The 20,953-nt window shown below is 38.3% G+C and overlaps 2 protein-coding genes across 7 annotated transcripts in view; one reads left to right on the top strand and one right to left on the bottom strand.

Moving 5' to 3' along the window:
• Positions 1–169: 169 nt before the first annotated feature.
• btla (B and T lymphocyte associated) lies at positions 170–5,236 on the top strand. 2 transcript variants are annotated; one of them, XM_017038988.2, is made up of 6 exons: positions 170–878; positions 1,541–1,864; positions 1,938–1,988; positions 2,702–2,815; positions 3,803–3,834; positions 3,929–5,236. In XM_017038988.2, the coding sequence occupies exons 1-6, from the start codon at positions 785–787 to the stop codon at positions 4,196–4,198; spliced, it is 885 nt and encodes a 294-aa protein (XP_016894477.1). In that variant the 5' UTR covers positions 170–784; the 3' UTR covers positions 4,199–5,236. The 2 variants fall into 2 exon arrangements, with proteins under 2 accessions (XP_016894477.1, XP_016894476.1); XM_017038987.2 differs by having other exon boundaries at positions 176–878; positions 3,926–5,236.
• A 2,497-nt stretch (positions 5,237–7,733) lies between these two features.
• LOC103389249 (OX-2 membrane glycoprotein-like) overlaps positions 7,734–20,953 on the bottom strand; it is a 15,300-nt gene continuing 2,080 nt past the window's right edge. For 2 of the 5 annotated variants that reach the window (XM_008324581.3, XM_025061963.1), the window contains exons 2-9: positions 20,307–20,392; positions 19,305–19,378; positions 18,999–19,225; positions 17,819–18,142; positions 16,835–17,164; positions 14,789–15,073; positions 14,111–14,212; positions 7,734–8,975 (exon numbers count right to left, since the gene is read on the bottom strand). In XM_008324581.3, the coding sequence (XP_008322803.1) occupies positions 8,971–8,975; positions 14,111–14,212; positions 14,789–15,073; positions 16,835–17,164; positions 17,819–18,142; positions 18,999–19,107 (1,155 nt within the window). In that variant the 5' untranslated portion in view covers positions 19,108–19,225; positions 19,305–19,378; positions 20,307–20,392 and the 3' untranslated portion in view covers positions 7,734–8,970. Of the gene's footprint in view, positions 8,976–14,110; positions 14,213–14,788; positions 15,074–16,834; positions 17,165–17,818; positions 18,143–18,998; positions 19,226–19,304; positions 19,379–20,306; positions 20,456–20,953 lie in introns of all 5 variants that reach the window. The other 3 variants (XM_025061964.1, XM_025061965.1, XM_025061966.1) reach the window with 3 other exon arrangements.

Here is a 20,953-nt window from a genome sequence, read left to right as displayed (position 1 = left end):
ATAATAAAACAATAAGATAATAATGTTTTATTTAAAAAAATCTTAAGAGTAAGATCTTAAGAAGCCAATTTTTAGCAATAATAAAATTATTTTTATGGTATATGTAATTTCTTGAATAGCAACGACAAAATTCCTGCATACTTACTTCACTTACTACATACAGTGAGTAGCTCTGACCATAATCTTGGAGATGTGATTCCAAGGCTATTTAACCATGTATTCAAATATACTGTAGTTATATTCAGGCCTGGACTTGTCTTTGACATGTCAGTGTGAATAGATGTTGAAAATAGTAGATAAAAGAATGACAAAACATTTAATTATCTTGACAGCCCATTGCCAAACTAGAACTTATTTAATCACATCTTACTCATCAAAGTTTTTTAAGCACCACGGCCAAGGCTAGCTACTATTAGGGTCTGTTCACCTTTCACCTTTTCCAGCAATGCACATTGACATGTCTGCGTTATTTTGTCTTCAGACTGTTGGGGGCGGTAGACAGACTGTGGGAAGTCCCATCTGTCCTTTTAAGAAACTTCGTTGCATAGAACCTGCTGCATATGTAGAAGCAAGACCCCTCACTTCTACTTTTAGTCACCACCTTTTGCATCATTCACCAGGTCCTGTGGTACATCAAAGGTAAAGAAGATCAGAAGAAATTGAACAAACGCCCTGCAGAAAGAGGAAGCAGCATGAAGTTACAGCAAACAGCAAATCTCCGTTTCTTAAACCCCTAATGATGATTGCTGTGGAATGTTCAACATCTGGACTCTGATACTGGAGGATGACAGGAGACTCTACCAGTGTCTCCAACATGAGGACTGTTTTTTTGCATGTGTCCATGCTGGCAGTACTGGCTCATACCGTGAATGCTTATGGTGAGTTTGGATAGGGTTTTTGTTTGTGATATCTTATATATTTTTCGTTGTGTTTTCCTTTTAGTAAGCAGTTAATTTCCCTTTAAGTAAAGGGCAGGGTGATAAATATCACTCAAAACAAATACTTCAAAGTAGATGCAGAGATATCATGGTGATTTCTGGAACAGACTTTGACAGAAATGGGATTCGGAGAAACATTTAACACCTGCATTAAGCTACTGTACAGCATAAAAACCCTACTTCAAGTTTGAGTCAATGGATATTGCTCTGAATCACTGGAAATATAAAGTGAGACCTGGGTACTCACTATCACTCATTCTTTTCACAATCAATGTTAAACCCTTAGCAGTAGTTACAGAATACAGATCTGAGGTATAAGAAATCACAGAAAAAGACAACACACAAGATGACACTTTTTGCAGAAGACATTTTACCTTTTAATACAAACTCAAGTTGGACTTCCCTAATAATTTATAATATATTATATAATATATTTGCATTCCTAATAATTTATATATGTATATATATATATATATGTATATGCGGTGTGTGTAATATATATATATATAGTACAGTTTATATATATTTGGCTGCACAGTTAATTGCTGTATATACAGAGCCTTCAGTACGAATGCTTACATCTCAATATTTTTAATCTACAGGTGAGGATTCTGACTGTGACCCTGCCATTCTGGTGTTCAATAACACTCGTGCAGCTACAGTTGGAGAATATGTTGAAATCAGCTGCACCGTTGTTACTTGCAATGACTCACCCTCAACAGAACCGTCCTGGTACAGATTACAGCCAAACCCTGTAATTGTCAACATCAGTGGCCAAAGTCATATAACTACTGAAAAGAAAAATTTCAGTTCAACATCGTGGACATTACATCTTGTTTTCCATGGAATACGTTTGACTGATGCGGGTCAGTATCTGTGTCGAAACAAGGCTTCTTCTGGTCACAAAATTAATGTCTCAGTCCACGGTGAGTTGAACCCAATCTCCCTTCACTGTCTTTTTCACACATTGATTAAAAAAATCCCTTCATTGTTTTGTAGGTAGTGTTGATGTTACCACTGTTACATGGAAGAATAACAGAAGTAAAGAAGGTATAGTATGCAAGTTGCCTTATAATAAACCCAGTACTTTACTTTTAGAGGTCACAGAACGTATTTGTTCCTGTTAATATTCAGCTGGACTGGGCCGTTCGGTGGGCACTTAATGATCACTGCCATAAAGTATCCTGAACCAGGCTAGGGATTAATCCTTGTAAGATCACTAAAATTGGCATGATTAGCAAATGTCACTTTAAACAATAGAAAATTGTACATTTTTTTTAAATTTCCATTCCTTTTGAGTGACGTTTCACCTATTTCCTCATAAAACATTAGTCACAACAACCTTCATTTTAGTAAGTTAGGCCTAAAAATCTGAATAAGTAAAAAAAAAAAAGGTTTTTAAGGTATGGTACTATGTGTCTTTATGATTGTGTTATAGTTTGGTGGTTGTCATGTTTCTTTTAATATTACAGATTTTATTATTTTACCAAAAAATAAAACATAAACATTTTTGGAGACATAATAATTAATAATAATATTTCTGCTTTTGTTATCTAATATGTATACTAATAGGTTAGAAGTCACCTGACTGTAATTCCTTTAAATTAAGTGAGAAAAAAAAATTTGGGAAGGAAGTGAAACATTTGCTACTGTACAATGTTCAGAGTTGTTACTTTATCAAGCATCAATAATAAAAAGCTGTAGTTTCAGTTGTCATTGTCACACCCTTTATGTGTTCTACGTTAATTCTGTCTTCCTTACAGACAGGACAAGTCTTGCAGTGGAAAAATGGATGTACTTGTACTCTGCAGCTGGGATTGTGGCATTTGTCATCATTGTGATCATTGCATCTGTCATAGCCATGCAAGGCTGTGGAGGTAACATGATCACATATCACATATCATGTATTCATTTAATATAATAATAATAATAATAATAAGAAGAAGAAGAAGAAGAAGAAGAAGAAGAAGAAGAAATAAGAATCAGAACTGTCTGATGTTTTAAGTTCATGACATAATATTTGTTATTCATTGCTATATTTCTATATGTAGAGTATTTGTTAGGGCTGTCATCAGATTTAAAAAATTAGTCACAGGTTAGCTGTGAATTTAACAAGATTAACTTTATTTCTAATTTATTTTGATCAATCATGGCAAACTGCCCGTCCTTAATATGATAAAAAAACATTTTTCTGTATGTAAGAACAGAAAGACAAATATCACCAGGTAGATGTTGGTGTTTTGCACAAGTTTTTATTTGTGACTAATTCAAATAATGGTTTTTAATATGGAAAAATGACAAAAAGAATATACAAAAGTATAACTCAGCAAGAGAAAGAAAGAGAGAGAGAGAGAGTGTCCCCATCACACTATGGTCTTACTTCCTGTTGATTCTACAACAGGATAAACATTTTTAATGTTTTGATCTTTTATCAGTTTGCGAATGACAGTTCTGATCTTAGATACATTCCACCTTAAGCTTAGAGCTCTATGTGCACCAAAGTGAAATACTTCCGTTGACTTATGACTTGGCAAGACCACTTCTGCCATGCTTGATATCTAAGGGAGAAAACTATGGTTTTCATATAGGAAAGGAAGTAAAGTAAACTACAGCACATCACTGCACACAACCAAATGTGACCTCTGCTGCTTTAAGCCCCCGGGGGAGCAGTGTGTGGGGACGGTGCCATGCTCAGAGCACCTCAGTGGTAACTTGGCAGATGGTGGACTCGAAACTGAAACCTTCTGGCCCCAACTCTGCTTTCTTAACCACTGGGCCACCACTGCCCCATATATGCATATACATATACTGTATACATATGAATGTGTCTGCTAACCTTTTATGTCTTAAACCAAATCCTGCAGGAAAAACATCAAAACAGGAAGGTGAAAATCAGGTAAGAACAGAACACAAACTCAACTTAAATCCACAGTTCTGTTCATTTATACGGTTCAATGTGTGTGACAGTGTTGCATGTTTAATGTCAGCAGTATGTGATAATCCCTATTCCAATGGCTGAGAGTTTTGACTCCCACCCCGAGCCAGGAGCAAGGCCACTGGTTTCTACACCACAGAGACAAAATGACTCCATTTATGCAAATCCAAAAACAAAGCGAGGAATAAAGAGGACTGCAGCCGACGCAGAGGAAAATTCTGTTCTCTATGCTTCGCTTAACCATCAGCCACTAGTGGTCAGTGCTCCTCGACCACGGATGAGACAGGAGGAGGAAACAGAGTATGCAGCAATTTGCGTGTCATAGAAAAGCACTAGACTTACTATTCAAACACACACTAGAGCAGTGTTTTCCAACCCCTGTGCACAATAGTGTGCCATAAGACATCATCAGGTGTGCCATGGAATATTATCCAATTTCACTTAATTGGTCTAAAACTATTATTTATTTAGGGTAATTAATTTGTATTGACAGGAAGTAAGATTATGCATTCCTCCACTAGGAGATTGTTCTACACACTGACGGAAAAAGATCTTCACGTGTGTATTTCATCAGTTCCTGTAAACACATCAGCATTGTGTTCAACTAAAAAGGCCCAGGTTTCACACTTGTAAATTGTAAATAAATTCAAACTTGAAGATCATGTCATTTAATAATATATACCTTTTTTGACATTTCTGTTCCGTTGTGTACTGTGGAATTTTCATATGTAAAATACAGTATGTGCCATGGCTCAAAAGACACCACACCAGAGGACAGCTGCTCCTGGTACACATGAATACAGGTTTGTCGACATAGAATAGTTTTTAATACTTTTCAGGGCTGTTAACCACATCCACATAAGAACTATGTGTCTATGTAAAGTGGTTGTCCCCAAATATAAAGTTATAAGTATATTCTCGTTTTCCTCAGCAATGGGGACATTATTTATTTTGACCAAATCCTCATTTCTATCTGCAGAAATCCTAAATAATTACTAATCATTTCCAACATTGTTGCCTGCACAGCTCCTCAACATTTTTATGGGAAAGTCCTCAGTTTTCTGTTACAGCTAAATATTTTTGATTCATCAGCCCACAGCACCTGCTGAATTTTGTTAACCAAGTGGTTAAACATGTTTGTACTGCAGGTTTTTAGTTAAACGCCTGTTGGCTGGATGTCCCAGAGCCATAGAGGGGTTGGTTTTGCTTTTGTTCTGAGCTGATCATGATACTTTGCAGAGCTGTTGACACTATATCTGCTGATATCAAAATGTCTTTTAATTTCCCTATAAAACATTTTTCTCAGATGTTCCCCATTTTTCTGTGGTTCATTAAAAACAGTTTTGTCAGTAGTTCCTTAAAATCTTTGAAGCCTATGTTTCTCTATTAGGAACCTAGACACACACCTAGTTTGTGTGTTTGTGTGTTGTGCTAAGCATTGCTGTTCCTGTTTCCAGGTAATAGTTCTGTTTTGTGGCCCACCAGTTAAAAAGTTTGCCCACGTCTGCATTAGCTTGTCTTTTCTTTTCAGTAGTTTAAGCACAAAGACACGATAGCTTGATTTAAAAATTTCCTAGCTTGTGTGAGGTTGTGTTTAAGTGGGTTTCCTACATTTGAATTGGTACATACTAAGTGACTCAAGAGTGTTGTAGATTTGTTGTGAGATTTATTTGCTGTTTTTGTTTTGTAATTCAAGTTGAATCCTGTGAATCTCTTACTTTCATAGAACATGCAGCACCACAGATCATTCCCCACTGACTGTGTGCAGAAATAACAGACCTCAACGGTGGTCTACCCAAGGTGACCACCAGCCACTTTACAGTAGAAACTCTTGTACTATACCTCTACACCACACTGGCACTGTATTTCTACAACATTCAAATGGATGAACAAAAGACAGGAGGAGACCTTCAGAGTCCCGATGTGTTCTGTTATGCATTCTTTTAAAGAAATGGGTCAATGCAGCGTTTCTACTGTGCACAGATGTGATTTGTTCTGGGGACTTCCTGTACATTAAGATGTCAGGTGCAGTATGTGTGAACGAGTGTGTGTGTGTGTGGTAATCACCTTTGTGGTGAGTTGTATAGCTCTCTGTTAAGTCGTGGAAGCGGACAGAGTGCTGACTGAAGAACAGGAAGTTGATTTAAACCACACCACCAATGACTGCGAAGAAAGCTGATGTTTCCAGAGAGATGTGAGAAATGCAAGCTGAAATTCAAGAGAGTGAAATCCCTCACCTGTATTTTACAGATGGAAGTCGTTTCATGTAAGCCCCCCGTTTACTAAAATAGCGCTAAATTATTTTTTGGACTTAGGCTATTCAACTACTGAAGTCCTAGCTGTGTGTGTTCATAGCCTGTTCAGCTGGCCTGACCAGGTTAAGACTGGGACTAACATCCTAACATCTGATAGCTGAAGTGGGCTTTTTACTGATGAAAATGTAACTGAATCCAGGAAGTGACAATATCTCACTTCAGAATGAAACTTTCCACCAAGCAAAAAAAAACCCAAAAAAAAAACCAACAAGACAAAACCAGAAAACATCTTCTGTGAAATATTTGATAAACAATGTCTGTTTTTTGGAAATGAAAACCACTTCTTACTTTTTTAGGTATTACAACACCAAACAACCACAGTTGTTATGAGAAGATGTAAGAAACACAAGACAAAACCATTATATAGTTAATTGGAGTTAGATGTAAGTTAAGTCAGTTAGTTTCTAGCGCTGCACATACAACACCGGACCAGCAATAAATGATCATTAGAATAACAGATGTACAGATGCACATGTGGATATTGTTGCTTTTATAGAAAGTATTCTGTAAGGAATAATTTCACAAATAGAGTTCAATGACTCTATGTAACGGCTATTTCTATTGATCAACAACTAGTCTAGTCCACTGGCACATCACCAGTCGAAAACTGTCACAAAAAGTTTGTGATGAAATACAATAACACACTGATACAATTTACTCAGTGTGAAACCTGGATCTGTTTAGTTGAACACAACACTGGTAGAATTGCAGGAATTGAAGAAAAACTCAACTGGTCCCAGTCTATTTTTTTATTTTCTTTTATAGCCATCTTCGTCCACCTGGTGGAAGAGTAGTTAATTTTTTCTGCCTGTCACTCTCACAAAGACAAATTATTAGCAGTAAATAAGTAACTGAGATGGTGGTGACAATTCTTTATGAGTTTAAAAAAACAAAAATTTGAATTATTTTCACTGAATAGCCCCAACATTTTTGTCAGGGAGCACTGAACAGACCTGTGATGACACCTGTACGTACTAAAACTGTATGTACTAAAACAATATCAGTAGGTCATAACAATCGCTCCTATTATCCCAAATCAAACAATGCTGCCATCTAGTGTTGTGCATCTTTGTTGCACAAAATTTCCCCACAGCTCTGAAGGTTTGGAAAGACTGATTACATCACATTTCCTCTAGATGTGTTATTTCATTGATTAAAAAAAGTGTCTTTGTTTTTAAAACTTTAGACTCAGCGGTTCCAAGCAGCAACACAATCACTGTCTCCTTCCTGTTAATGAGAGGCAGGTGGAAAATAAAAAAAAAGATTAAAAGGTTAGACCATTGTGTATGCCTCTGCCACATCTTCACCACCCACTGCCTTCCTACTGTCCCTGTACTCTAGATCACCATGGAAAAAAAAGAGGTTTCATTTTATTTGCTCTGTCTATGGGTGAACGACTCATTGCTCAACTCGGAAGTTATGAGTCGACTTTCCTGCCAACAAAAAAATGAATATACAATCAACACAGAAATGTCAAGATGTCAAGGGAAAAGTAAAAGTGTAAGAAGAACCCAGTGTATTAACCAGACTGAATGAATCACAACAGACTTTATAGCTGATTTATTTTTAGAAATTCAACTCTTTTTTTTATCAGTAACTCAATATCTGGCCGTCCCTCACTTTGGTGTCATATTGTCTTTTTTTTCACATAAACAAATAATGAGATTTGTTTTTACAAATATGAGAGTCCAGGTCAATGTTTGTTTATAAATTCGTAACATTGTAAAATGTTGAAAGTATTCTAGTGCTAATAAAACAGAACAGAAAAACAGTGATAACCCAGTTAACCTGCTGTTTATTTGTGTACATTTGCCGTCTGTAACTGAGTGAACGATGTTGTCTTAACTACAATACATGATCCTAGATCTGTCTATACTATATTATTATATTTATATTTATATTATTACCCTGTACACTGTAAGTCTGTGTCAAAACCGTAGCTCTTTGTATTATTAAGGACCCTTGAAGTAGCTCTCAGTTTTAAAATGGTTGGTGACCCCTGGTTTAAACATTTGACCATCTCACCTTGGTTGTTGTTTGAATGGAACCGATAGTGTGTGTTTTGTTATTATTTGATATGATTACTGTATAGTTGCTAACCCTGAGCATGCCATGTTTATTAACTTTAACTCTCTGTGCCGTAGAAGTTTTAAGTTTGATTCCTAGTGTCAGCTTTGTCGCTCTTTTTTGTCAGTTGTAAAGATTTTTCGTAACTATTTCTAACAATGTTTGGTTATTTATTTCTAAACATGCAGTGAGCTTTGGTAACTTTTATTTTCTCTGCTTTCTAAATAATAGACACATAGTTTGAACTGACTTATTTTTTTTCTTTCTCTGGATAACCTTCAAACATTAGACTTTTGCTTTCAAACTTGTCATCAAAAGTAATTATTTATCCCTTATTATTGCCTTTTAGCAAGTTACAAAAGTGTAACCCCCCCTCCCCTGGTTTTACCTAGCTTTGGCTAAACATCTAACAGAAACACATTCAAGTTTTCTACATTTAAATATCAGATCAGTTCCTTTATAAACAGCCTTTCTGCCTCACAGCTAATTTATGCTAAAAGTTAAATGTGATTTTCAACCTTTAAATATGTCAAACCAGCTCCTGATGGCATTACAAGCAGCATTGGAGTCCAGTGTGTCAAAGATCTGTCCTTCCTGTGCATGTCTAGGTGGACAACAGGCTGCTGAACATGCACATCAGGTCCAGAGCTCTGCAGGACGCTCATCAACAGAATCAGCAGTAAGGACAGTAACAGGGATGAGGCCAGGCTCCAAATTAGTCTGGATTATTAAAAAAAGAGAGACAGAGAGTGAGTCACTCAACCATCCTTTTTCTCTCTCTCCTGCATTTAACCACAGAGTTTAACATCTTAATAACTGTGTATAAAATGTTAACATGATACTGGTTAGACAGTCTGGCATTAATAAAATGGTAGCTAACCCTTCTGCAGGAAAAGTAAAAAAAGAAAACAGGCTTGGCTCAAAACAAGATTAATAAGAAAGCTACAAATCGCTACCGTTTAGCTTACACTGAATTATCTTAAAGATGGCACACAAAACTAAAAAACTCACTACAACTAGTGGAACTTAAGTTTATATGAGCTAAATAATTAAGAAACAATGTAACCTAAGTTACAAAAAATAAAAATAAAATAAAATACAGGCAATACTGCATATCAAGAAATGAACCTAAAATGGCTAGAAGTTAGCAATAAGTTCATTGTCAGGGTTGAGTTAGACACAACTACTGCAGGGTGTCATCGAGGCCACTAGGTGTCCTCTGCCTAACATGTTTCCTGTATTATCTCTGTGGAAAATCAGTGTCGCCCTTCAAACAATATGTCAGGATGTGCCTCTCAGTTACTTCCTGTAGCGCCATTGGTTACTGTTTACTGTTTTAATGTCGGTATTGTGACTTAACCCCACAACTGTCAGACAGGAATAGAGCAGCAGCAGAAACAGATTTTCCTGGAACAGCCTCAGCCCCTGTTACACCCACTGATTTAGAGGAAAACCACAGAAGCCACTGTGGCCAGCTCCCAGTCTGACCTGAGGTTTCTCAGCACAGGTTCTCCTGCTCCATCTCTGAAGGACTACACACACGGCTGGAAAGACTGTTTATGATGGTCTGGGCTGGAAAGAATAAACTCAAAGTCCTGTGAATTCGGCCAGGAATCAGACTGATGCTGATAGTTCGTTGTCTTCAAGTGTGTAAAAGTTTTGATCCTCAATTGTTGGGCTTTTCTGGACCAAATTCGTACATTCCTTAAACTATAAGCCAACAAAAACAACCCATGTCCAAACATCAGTGATTTAAAGTAAGGATGTCTGATAATATTGACCAACTGGTATTATTGGCCCGATACGAGTATATTTTGTAATATCTGTAAGAACAGTTATTGGTTTTTCCTCCGATAATGAAAACCTGATAACACAATGCCAAATGATGTGTGCTCTAAGACTAGTCCAATGCCCCGGTGACAGACCAGTCAGATGACTCAGTGTTCTGAAGAACTTTTATTGATACACTATTGCAGTAACTCGGTCCAAACTCCTTTATTGGTCTCAACCCAGCTTCTCCAGAAACACCCTTTCCTCCTCTCACTCTCCCTCTCCCATACCTGTAACTGTTAACTCCTTCATAACACGTGAACACAGAACACTATCAACGCTAAACAAGCCTTTAGTCACTAGGTGGCACCATTTAGGCTCATTTTATTAAACTATATTGATCATCAGGGGATTGTGTGTGTGTGCTGGAGCCAGCAACTCTTACAGTGGTTTGTACAGACACATCATAATAAATAAATAAATATTACCAGGTGTTCAGTAGTATTTTAGTAATTCTGTCCCCTAGGGGGCAGACAATAATTGAGACTCTTTACTTAACTTCCATCACTGCTCCACTATATCTATATCGGTTGATATCTGAATCAAAAGTGTTTTGACAGTATCGGCAAATCAAATATTGGCAAAAAGGTAATATCCGATATCCCTAATTTAAAGTAATTTTCCAAAAATAACATTACCAAAAAATGCAAAAGTACATTTACATTAATACATACATTTGGCAATGTGCAGCATATAGAACCAAACTCCTCTCTGCATGGGATATGATAGAACCAGGCCACGTCTAAAAATGGAGGAGAATTTGTCAACACCCCGTGGACGACAGCTTGTCCTCCATTCAAACACAATCTGAAACCCATCACAGTAACTGCCTTTATGTTTGTTTTTTTCCCAGGATGCCGCAGTTGAGCCAAGCCTGAAAAATACAGTACGTTTGTGTTTGTACAGTCAAGTGTGAGAAAGTGCTGCTATCAAAGGCCAGGCTTTCAGATTTGGACTCTGGTTCCTTTCTGTCACAGTTGTTTCTCTGCAGTCTGCTGATGTCTGCCTGTGTCCCTGACAGAGCCAGTGGGAAATGTTTTGTTGTGGCTGCAAACTGAGGACAATCGCCACAGCCACTTGTTATTCTGCTCAGGAACCGCAGAGATGGAAAACAAGGGAATAGGATGTGGGCGAGTTGGAAACCAGACGCCGTTCTTTCTTAAATATATCTCCATCTCTGGCTACTGATCCTGAAACGACTGCTGCTCTGACCCTACAGGCTTCACACAGCTGCTTTAGATCACTCCTTAGAACCAAAAAGGAAACCGATAGTAAAGTTCAGGATCGAATGTCATGTCATAAAAGAACACATACTAACATGAATCAAAAGAGCAGCTTCATAAAAGTTTTCTTTTTTTTTACCAGTCTACGAAAACATGGAGAGATATTACATTGGGCTCTCAATTAATCAAATTAATCAGATTGATCACAGGTAGCTGTGGATTAATCCTAATCGTACTAAAATAATAACAATAGTAATTGTAATTAATCAGGATCAATTGTGATTACTGTATTTTCTGGACTATACGTTCCTCTGAGTATAAATCGCAGCAGCCAAAGAATGCACAATGAAGATGAAAAAAAAAACATATATAAGTCTCTCCGGAGTATAAGTTGCACCAGTGCCCTCTAGCAGCTGTCGGTGTGAAAATAACAAACTTGTACATTTCCATTAATGCAGGAGTAGCAGAGACTGGTGCACAAGCCTAGAGTGCCCTCTAGCGGTTGTCAGTGTAAAGATTCAAACGTAAAATTATATATTTCAATATATAAGTCGCATCTGAGTATAAGTCGCAAACCCAGCCAAAGGATGAAAAAAATTATATTCCCCAAAATACATTAATCTAGGTAAATTTCCATTCCTAAGTGTGAGAAAATAAAAAAAAAATAAAAGAGACTCTAATTTAAAGACTTCCCATCATTTAAACATGAGGAGAGGCAACATGTTTTCCCATGCTCTTGGCTAATCTCAAAACAAAGATGAGGTGGAGTTTGGAAGAATTTGTGGAAATGTAGGATTTCTGTTGGATCAAAGTTCAAATGAAAGGCCATTTAGTCACAAATCTGTGCTGCCAAAAGGAAAAGGACCGTGGGATGGTTGTAACCTTGTCTCATCAGCTCTGACCTACTTTTCTTTTCTCTAAAGGGCTGAGTTTTGGCAAACGCACCGGCTGAATAATTCTCTAAACAGTTTCACTCCCTGTTGGTGGAAAAGAAGATTTATGAGTGAAAAAGTTTGATAACGAAGGGGTGTCACCTCACCATAAAGTCGGTTAGAGTACAAAAAATTGAAAAATCAACAACAGCAGAATCAATAAGGAATCACAGCTTTTTCGTGAATATTAGTTTGGTTGTAACTAAAAATTGGCAAATATGCAAAAATATTTGGCAATTTTTGGCAAAACAGATGCAAAATTAAATACAAGAGCCAGAAACAGCAGAAATTGGACATATATGACATAAAAATGTAAAACCTATACTGTTCAGAAAATGTAAAACAAATACTAAACACCAATAACTGAGGCAAATTTAAAAATTTGCAAAAATAGCTAATTTTGCCAATTTAGCTCAGTTTTGTGACAATCAAAGATAAACACCACTAACCCCGAACCTTTATCACCTCATGACTGTTGGTCCAACAAAGACTGAAGTGAAGTGGCATATTCAATATTAGCTTTAGTTAGACAGAGGCTGTGGTGACTGTGTGCAACGTCAAACCACCTCTTTAAAGAGTGTCAAAGTTAAGGAATATATAAGATTGGGTTGAAAAATATCAAGAAGGTTTTCAATAATGTGGTACTAACCTAAAGTACAGTATGTGTACTTTAACATATAACCTTAACACGAAACACTTAGGTGTTGAATGTGAAGCCAAACTGCCAGCATCTGAAATCATACGCACCAATACGACTCTGCTGAGCATGCCAAAGAAAAGTGGCTGTGATTTTACATTAGGAACCAGACAACCGGACAAGCAGTGCAGAGAAGTCAAACTTATTTTAGGAACCAGTACTGTGAGGCCCAAACAACACTTTTAAGACTAAGGACTAGTATGAGAAATACTAGTATGTATCAACTACTAGGGATGGCTACAACTTTTTCATGTCAGATAGATACAAATACTGATACTGCAACTTGGAGTATCTGTCAAAGCTGATATCAATCTGATACCTTCTTTTCTGCTCCATCATGCTGCAAGCTGCTCTTCCAGAGGGGATGGTGTCACTGTTTACAGCGTAAAGTTAAGTTGAGTATTTGGGCTAATGTATCGGATCGGAAGGGCTACTGTGGGTTTTTTATGTTCAATCCTGAGATTTTGACCAATGTTGGCCCAATAACTGAGTATCAGACCAAACAGTCCCTACTAGATACACCATAACAAGTTTGAAATGGGTCTTATGTGCACCACGTTTTAGCCACTGTCTCATTTACTGAATAGTATCCTAGCATGAACACTGACTTAATACAGCCACAACAAAGAAGCAAGCAATCAAAATTACATTAATTAGATTCCTTAGCTACATTAGCCATTAAGCTAAATAAACCAGACAACTAAAAGGTAGTCAAAATAGATGGGAGTCACACAGACAAAAGTCAAAAAAAATAGTTACAACAGAATTTGTCTTTGTGTTGATGGGTAAATAATGCTAACATGCTTTTGAGAGAAAGGATTTAAATGCTGACTGGGCTCACTGTCTATTTAGAAACAATAACAATAGCAGCTTTATAAAGAAAACTAATTTTAGTCTGAACTCTGTCGTGGACTCTACTGTAAGTCACAGAGGTTGACCTCCTGAATCAGGCCTCTTAAAATCCCAGAATTCTTTTCACGTTTGCAACCAGAAATAGAAACACTTCATCTATATCCAAGCAATGACGAGACACTCTGAACTTGGACAGCAACATTGGTTACGAGGAAAGTCACATGAGACAAAAACACTCCAGAAGAAAATTCTACAGTTCTAAATAAGTATTGTTAACTTAAACTTGAATTGGTTTGGGTCAATTCCAGATCTTGTACTCACCTTTAGTACAGACGAAACACTTGCACAGACACACACACAGGCAGATGAGGAGTATTGCAGTCACACCACACACTGACAGCAGGATGATAACAAGTGGACCCACTGCAACACAACAAGCACAACACAGTGCAACGTCTCAAAACACTTGTATCCCAAACAAAGAGATATGCCATCTGGACTGTCTATATTTGACCTTGTGGCTGTGAGCCACAGTTTTCTGTCAAATATTGTTTCTCCCCACATGCTGTAACATAACAGGACTCAAGACTCCATCAGAACAGCTACAATTACCCACCACCAAACCACTGAAATAGTTGAGACACAACTATGTGAAGAAAACAAGAGTCTGGTTTTCCTTGGCCTCCTACCCTTAAACAGGAAAATGTATATTTACTTTAAAAATCTGATCTTTTGTAGGTCTGTAACTGTCATCCCGACCCCTGTGATGAACATATTTTAAATTATAAAACATCATTACAATTGGAGGCTAATGTATGTGCTAACATTTCATATAAGTTGTGCAGTGTAAATGCAATGTTAACTCCAGGATGTTTGTTTATTTATTGATAAAAAACAAACATTTTTTTTAGTTTAAATTTTTCTTTGCTTTTAGCTATTTTGTGAAATTTTTTTTGCAAAATTTTCAACTGTTGTGAAAAAACAGCAATACTGCCTGACCTTTTGGGTAAAGAGGAACTGTCATGGCTTTCTCCAAACCATGGTGGTGCACAATGCACTTGACTGACAGCTCATCCAAGAGCTCTGATTGGAAGATGATAGTGCTGATCACCACAGTTGTTCCATCTCCCTGATCGAGGGACGACAACAAGGGTGGTCCAATCGTCCGGTTGTCTCCCTCGATGTTCCATGAGATGTCGGCCGCAGGGCGAGACTGAGTGGTGCAGTTAGCCTCGGTGATTCCCGGCGATGTAGTCATGTGATTCACCTCTGGTTTGGGTAAAACTGGAGACAGGAAAATGACATTTGATCAGAAAAGGAATGATAGAACAAGAGGGCTTTCTTGATAAATTTATGGCAAGAGAACATAACCACGAAACATTGTCCTCAAACGCTGTAGGTCGAGGACGCTGTAAACAGAGGACCCCATGTACTATAATTTTACATAGCATAAGGTAGCAAACCAAGCTAATGTAATACTACTACTATAACTCTTCCATGACCTATGACTCTATCTATAAGCTGAATGTCAAAAACTTTTTATTTCTGCTGTTAAAATTTACTGTTATTTTTGGTTGTTTTACTAATGGACCTGTGTTGTGGCTAATATTATGCTAACATAATTAACATATTAGTATTCAGGACTCCCTTACAAATAACCGAAGAATCATTTAAAATCAATCCCCTCAGTCATTTACCAAGTATTTGGTCCTGGGTTGGGAGTGTTAGCAACGTTAGCTATGTCACGTTGTGCCATAAACGGAATTCCGAGGTACTGTGAGTCAAGGACTGTGTATATGAAGTTAAATGGGTCTAAATTTAAACTTCCACTATCAGTTTGGACAGATATTTCTGATAGGGATAAACCCTAGATCAACCCTAATAGTTTTGTCTGGTCTAATTAAAGACATCACATGACTGTTTTTTTGACTGGGGTACAATAATACAAGTCTTTTCTAGAACAAAAGCCAGACCAGGATCAGTGCAGACCAGCTTGTCCTCGGGATTTTAACTCTCTGGATATTTAGCTTTGTCAGATCGAACAGTTGCACGCTTTGTTTAGCAGCAGAACGTACACACACACTCAGACAGTAGAGCCCTGTGTCTCCAGGAACAGTGGGCCACTTCTCCTGGGCTTCAGCCCAATAATTCATCCCGTTTCCCTTAGCACCAGCCCTTCTACGGTCAATAATCACACACACTCTCTGCTGAAGCGTTACACTCACACTCAGCCTATCACCCCTCTGCCATCGTAGCAGGAAATGAAGGTGTGGTTCAAGTGGAGGCCAGAGGTCACGAAGCATGGCACAGGTCAGAGCCATTTAAGGAGCGACCAAAGCAACTTTCCCCTCTGAGCTGCTGATGAGATTGTTTAAACAACACACTTATTTTTCCTGTACATCAACAAGACACAACTGCACACAGACATGTCCTCTCAGACCACAGTGCACTGAGGTGAAAACAAAACCAGACTTGGTCCTAGTTAATAAAACACATTAACCCAGTAATGACGCATGCGACCCTATGACCCAGTCCCTCGCTGGTATGAACCCTCAATAACAAAGTCGTCCAACTGTTCGGCCAAGCTATGTCATGATATAAGCAACAACAACAACACAGCTAACTTTTGGTTAAAGTTGTGGTTGTGGACCACATTTTGACAAAAAAATAGTTCACTGGCCCACAGTTAGGATTTTGGGTGAGGATATTTTTATTGATTTGATACTTGGATGAATCACAGATCATCTGCCTGACAGTTGTTTTAAATCAGATCTTGGAGTGTGTTTATCAAATAATCCTGGATCCTCTGGAGATCAAACCCAGGACCTTCTTGAGTGTAAGGCAGATATACTGTATAAGCAGGCATGATAACTGCTACACTATGGAACCACACATTGATGAGTCCAGTTATTACTTCAGAATGTATTACGTGTGGATATTTGTCAGCCAGAAGGAGGTGATCATTCCTGCGTGGCAGTTGGCCCTGTGTGGCCTAACTCACCTAGATCTAAACACCAACTAAGTGGCTTGTGTTGTGTGACTCACCGTAGACGGAGAGACAGGCGACATCGCTCCTTTCTCCATCAGGGTACGTGTGGAACTCACAGGTGTAGCAGGCCTCGTCCTCTGTGCTCACCGACAGCAGGGTCAGCTCCGTGTTGTCCAGGGTTCGACTCAGGCTCACTCGACTTCTGAAGGCGTCTTCGATACTGAAGTGGCCTTTCTTGCTGTAGGCGGCCACAGTGGTGGTGTCACCCTGCTCCGCGGTCTTCCTCCACAGCACCTGCTGCACTCGCACTGGGAGGCTGTACCAGCAGGAGAGTGTGGCCGAATTCCCACTAATGGCCGTCTTGTTACCCACTAGGCGCACTTTACCTAAACAACAGAAATTCCGTGTTACATCTGTGTAGCAAAGACAGTTATCTCTACCTACATTAAGGTGCCATCTCAAAAGTATTTATTAACCACTAATTATTTTGATCTATTTTTGGAAAATTTTCAGTAATTTTACCTTTTCATGTGAAGCCAATATTCAGCTTTTTGGTTACACTAACGCTGATGTTTTTATGCCAAAGCAAAGTAATAGTAGATTTTGTGCAATATTTTATATAATAAGATCCTAAAAAAACACATAGTTGCTTTTATTAAAAATATTCAGCCATTCTATCAACTTTAAGCTGTTTTAGTAACTTTGGTTATATTTTAGTAATTCAGGATAACTAACTGTTGTAGTAAAAGAGTCTCTTTTTGCTACAATAACATTTAGCTAGCGTTTTACTTTAGCTTTTTACATGCACAAATGTACATGTAGACATTTTGACTTGTCTTTCAAAGAACAAGCTCTCATTTGAAGTTGTTTCTAGGCTAGCCATATTTTGAGTTTTTTTTTTTCATTTCTGAGGCATCTTCCGGCTATCAGTTAATCCATCCATAACATATTTGACTTAAAAAACAAATCTCTATAAAAGTAGAGACCATTGAATGGGTGCATATTCATTCAGTCTGAAGATCAACCTCCTTAGTACTAACCAGTTACTTTGAGGCATGTTATGCCTTCTTGTGACCCCGTCGAGTAAACGTCAAAGACACAACTGTAGCAGCCCTCGTCCTCAAGCCGCACTCGCCTGATGGTAATGGAGCTGCTGTTATTGTTATGGCCTGTGAGCTCCACACTTTGCTCCTGGTGGCTGATGTGAGGTGGCACCTTCTGTTGGTAGGCCAGCATGACCTTTCTGTGCTGGTCGAGCCAACGGACCTGTCGGACACTGCTTCCTGGTGCTGTTGTGATGTTACAGCTGAGCACAAAGGGGCGGTTCACCTCTGCAGTCAGACTGGAGGAGGTTATTACCTCACCTGGAACATAACGCTCAGCTCAGCAATTAAGGAGCTAAAGTCAGTTTGTTAAATGGTTCCTCGTAGTTGGTTAGTCCCAATTTTTTTTATCTTATTCAATATTTATTTTTCATACATACATTACATACATTTATACACATATAAAACATATATATGCATATATATATATATATACATATATATATATAAATATATACATATATATATATATATATATATATTCACCATACATGTGTAGTGAGGTTCATACGTGGTGAGGCACTGACTCATCTGGAGTCCAGTGTACAAATATGAACCCTAAATAGCTTAATTGAAGCATTTACTATAAAACTCGAACTGGGAAAACTAGGTTTTCTAAGATGCCATATTATGCCTCTTCCTTGGTGTCTTGTAACACACTTTAGTTGAAATAGCCTCAGGTTTATGCATCACAGCACTTTTTTAATCCCATCAAAATAGACCTGGTGGCTGTTTCAGTAATTCAAGGTCAGATTCTCAAATTTCCGATAGTACATGAACGCCCCTCGTTTAAGACACTAGATATAAAAATGTTATACAAGTTATTCTGACACTGATACTCTTCTCCCATGAATATTTGAACATTGATTTTTACCTTAGAAATGTTGAAATGGATAAGTTTATCTTCTCTTATTGTTAGTATTTTACTTGTCATGATTGACAGCCGAGGCACTGCCTCACTTGAAGCTAGCAGTCTGCTGGACTGCTTTAGAGTTAAACACAAAATGTAGATGTATATAGTGAGCTGTACTCATCAAATTCTTATCTTGTAACACTGTACTTCCTTAATTTGCTTAATACAAAAACTTACGTTGAAACTTTTTGATGCGGAACGTACCATGAGTCCTGAGAACAGCTGCTGCAATGCAAAGCAGCAGAAGCAGCAGCTGATGATGATGATGATGAAGACGATGATGGTGACAACAGAGGAGAGAAGGTCCAAACATCTCACAGCCAAGCAGTTTTCCCAGCACACTCACAGAGTCGGTTGTTGCATCCAGGTTCCAGTAGCAGACTCATACGTTGTCACACTGGTACGACAGGTTCAGGTCCTGAACCTGGGCCCTAAAAATACACAGTCAGCCTTAAACTCAAAGGTAAACAGCTCAGAAGAGAAGAAAAATACGTGAAAAATAATCTACACCTCTGACAGCTTTTCCAGTGCTAGGACTTTAGAAGCTGCTGCTGTTTGTCAAAGATGGAACTGCATCTTACAATCTGCCATGGAAACAAAAAAGCAGGGTTGAGGATCACACCAAGGACCGAATATATAATTTATGAAAATAATCAAATTTCATTTAGTCACAAAACAAAATGATAATCATTTGAATTGAATTTTAACTATATTTGTATACTTTTGTGTACAGTATTTGAATACAGTTGCATAATTACAGTTTAGCTATAAATGTAGCGCAACAAGATCGCTAATAGTGATGGGAGTATCAACTCTGTGGTATCGATATTTATTGACATGAGTACTGACTGAGTATGGATTACGCTCACAAAGTATTTTTTTACTTTACTAATTAATAAATGATAAAAACACGTGTGACTTCCACGTCTGTCAGAGTAACTTCCTACATACAGACTGTTTCTGTGTGACCACAGTAAATTAGACATCTTCGTCCCTGAGTGGTAGGTTACATTTTCCAACAGTAAAGTAATGTAAAGTGTTATGACTAATATATTATGAGAAATACACATTAACATTCTTAGATGGCCAGCAGTCATGTGTTCACAAAGTCACACAAAGTATCGAAAACATTTAGGAAAAAGCAATCTGTATGGGTGGCGCTTTGGCCCAGAGGCAATGTCTCTGTCATTGGTGTGGAACCCCAGGGTTCACCTCCTGGGTTAGAGTGAATCCAGGTTAGGGCGGTTGGTACCTTCCAGTGGACTCACCACCCACAGGAAGGTTTGGTACGGTGCAGTGTGATTTGGGTGGCGACTGCTGCCCCCGCGACCCGGCAACGGATAAGCGGATGAAAATGGATGGATGGATGGATGGCAATCTGTATGGTATCCAATCAAAAATTCAAAACTGCACTGTGGGTCCACTGTTGCTATAGCAGCTGTCAACTCAGTGACAACAGCAGCAGTAGAAGGTGGTTAAAACATAACCTGAGGTCTATGTGGGGATTTTCACCTGTTAATCCCCAGCATGTGCTCTGCTCCAGTAAACAGATTATCATGCGGATGACGTCTAGACTCATCCACGGGAGTCGCAGGAATCTGAAGACATAAAAGCAGGCCAAGGTGGATGATGAGGCGTTTAGTCACTGAGGTGATCACAACCTGTGTTTGAGGTTTGACGTGAACAACACAGTGAATAATCAGACTGTAAACACAGGCAACTGGCACAGGTAAGCACAGGGTGGATCAGTGTTATCATTATTTCACCACTCACTGCTGCAGGGGTTGTATTTTGGTTTGTAGCAGACACTGGTCACAGATAAGGAGTGGCATTTCTACTATATGTTGCAATGTTTTTTATTGGGTAGAGGCTTCTGGGTGATTTTGAACCGTTTCCAGATCTAGGTACTTTAGATCATTAATGATCATTGGATCATTAACTATGTACATGCATCCACTATAGTCTTACTGTATTTTGAGTATTTATTAACCAACCTATGGTTGCTTACTATTTTCAGGAAAAATGAATCTATCTTGGTCAGCAGCAGCAGCAGAGTGGTCTCATTGTTGAGGTAGAAGAGCAGAGGACAATAAAGAATTCAACAGCACACTCTCCCTGTGATCTTCATCGCTGTTCACTGTGACTGACTCCATGTAAAA

This window comes from Cynoglossus semilaevis, chromosome 14 (assembly GCF_000523025.1).
Source record: "Cynoglossus semilaevis isolate Cse_v1.0 chromosome 14, Cse_v1.0, whole genome shotgun sequence".
Classification (NCBI taxonomy): Eukaryota; Metazoa; Chordata; class Actinopteri; order Pleuronectiformes; family Cynoglossidae; genus Cynoglossus; species Cynoglossus semilaevis.
Note: the sequence above shows the minus strand (reverse complement) of the source record. Positions and strands in the feature narration are given on the sequence as shown.

Coding starts and splice junctions, on each gene's coding strand:
- btla (XM_017038987.2), top strand. CDS start 785: ATGACAGGAGACTCTACCAGTGTCTCCAACATGAGGACTGTTTTTTTG. Junction 1,989..2,701: donor GAATAACAGAAGTAAAGAAG/GTATAGTATGCA, acceptor TCTTCCTTACAG/ACAGGACAAGTCTTGCAGTG. Junction 3,835..3,925: donor AACAGGAAGGTGAAAATCAG/GTAAGAACAGAA, acceptor GTTTAATGTCAG/CAGTATGTGATAATCCCTAT.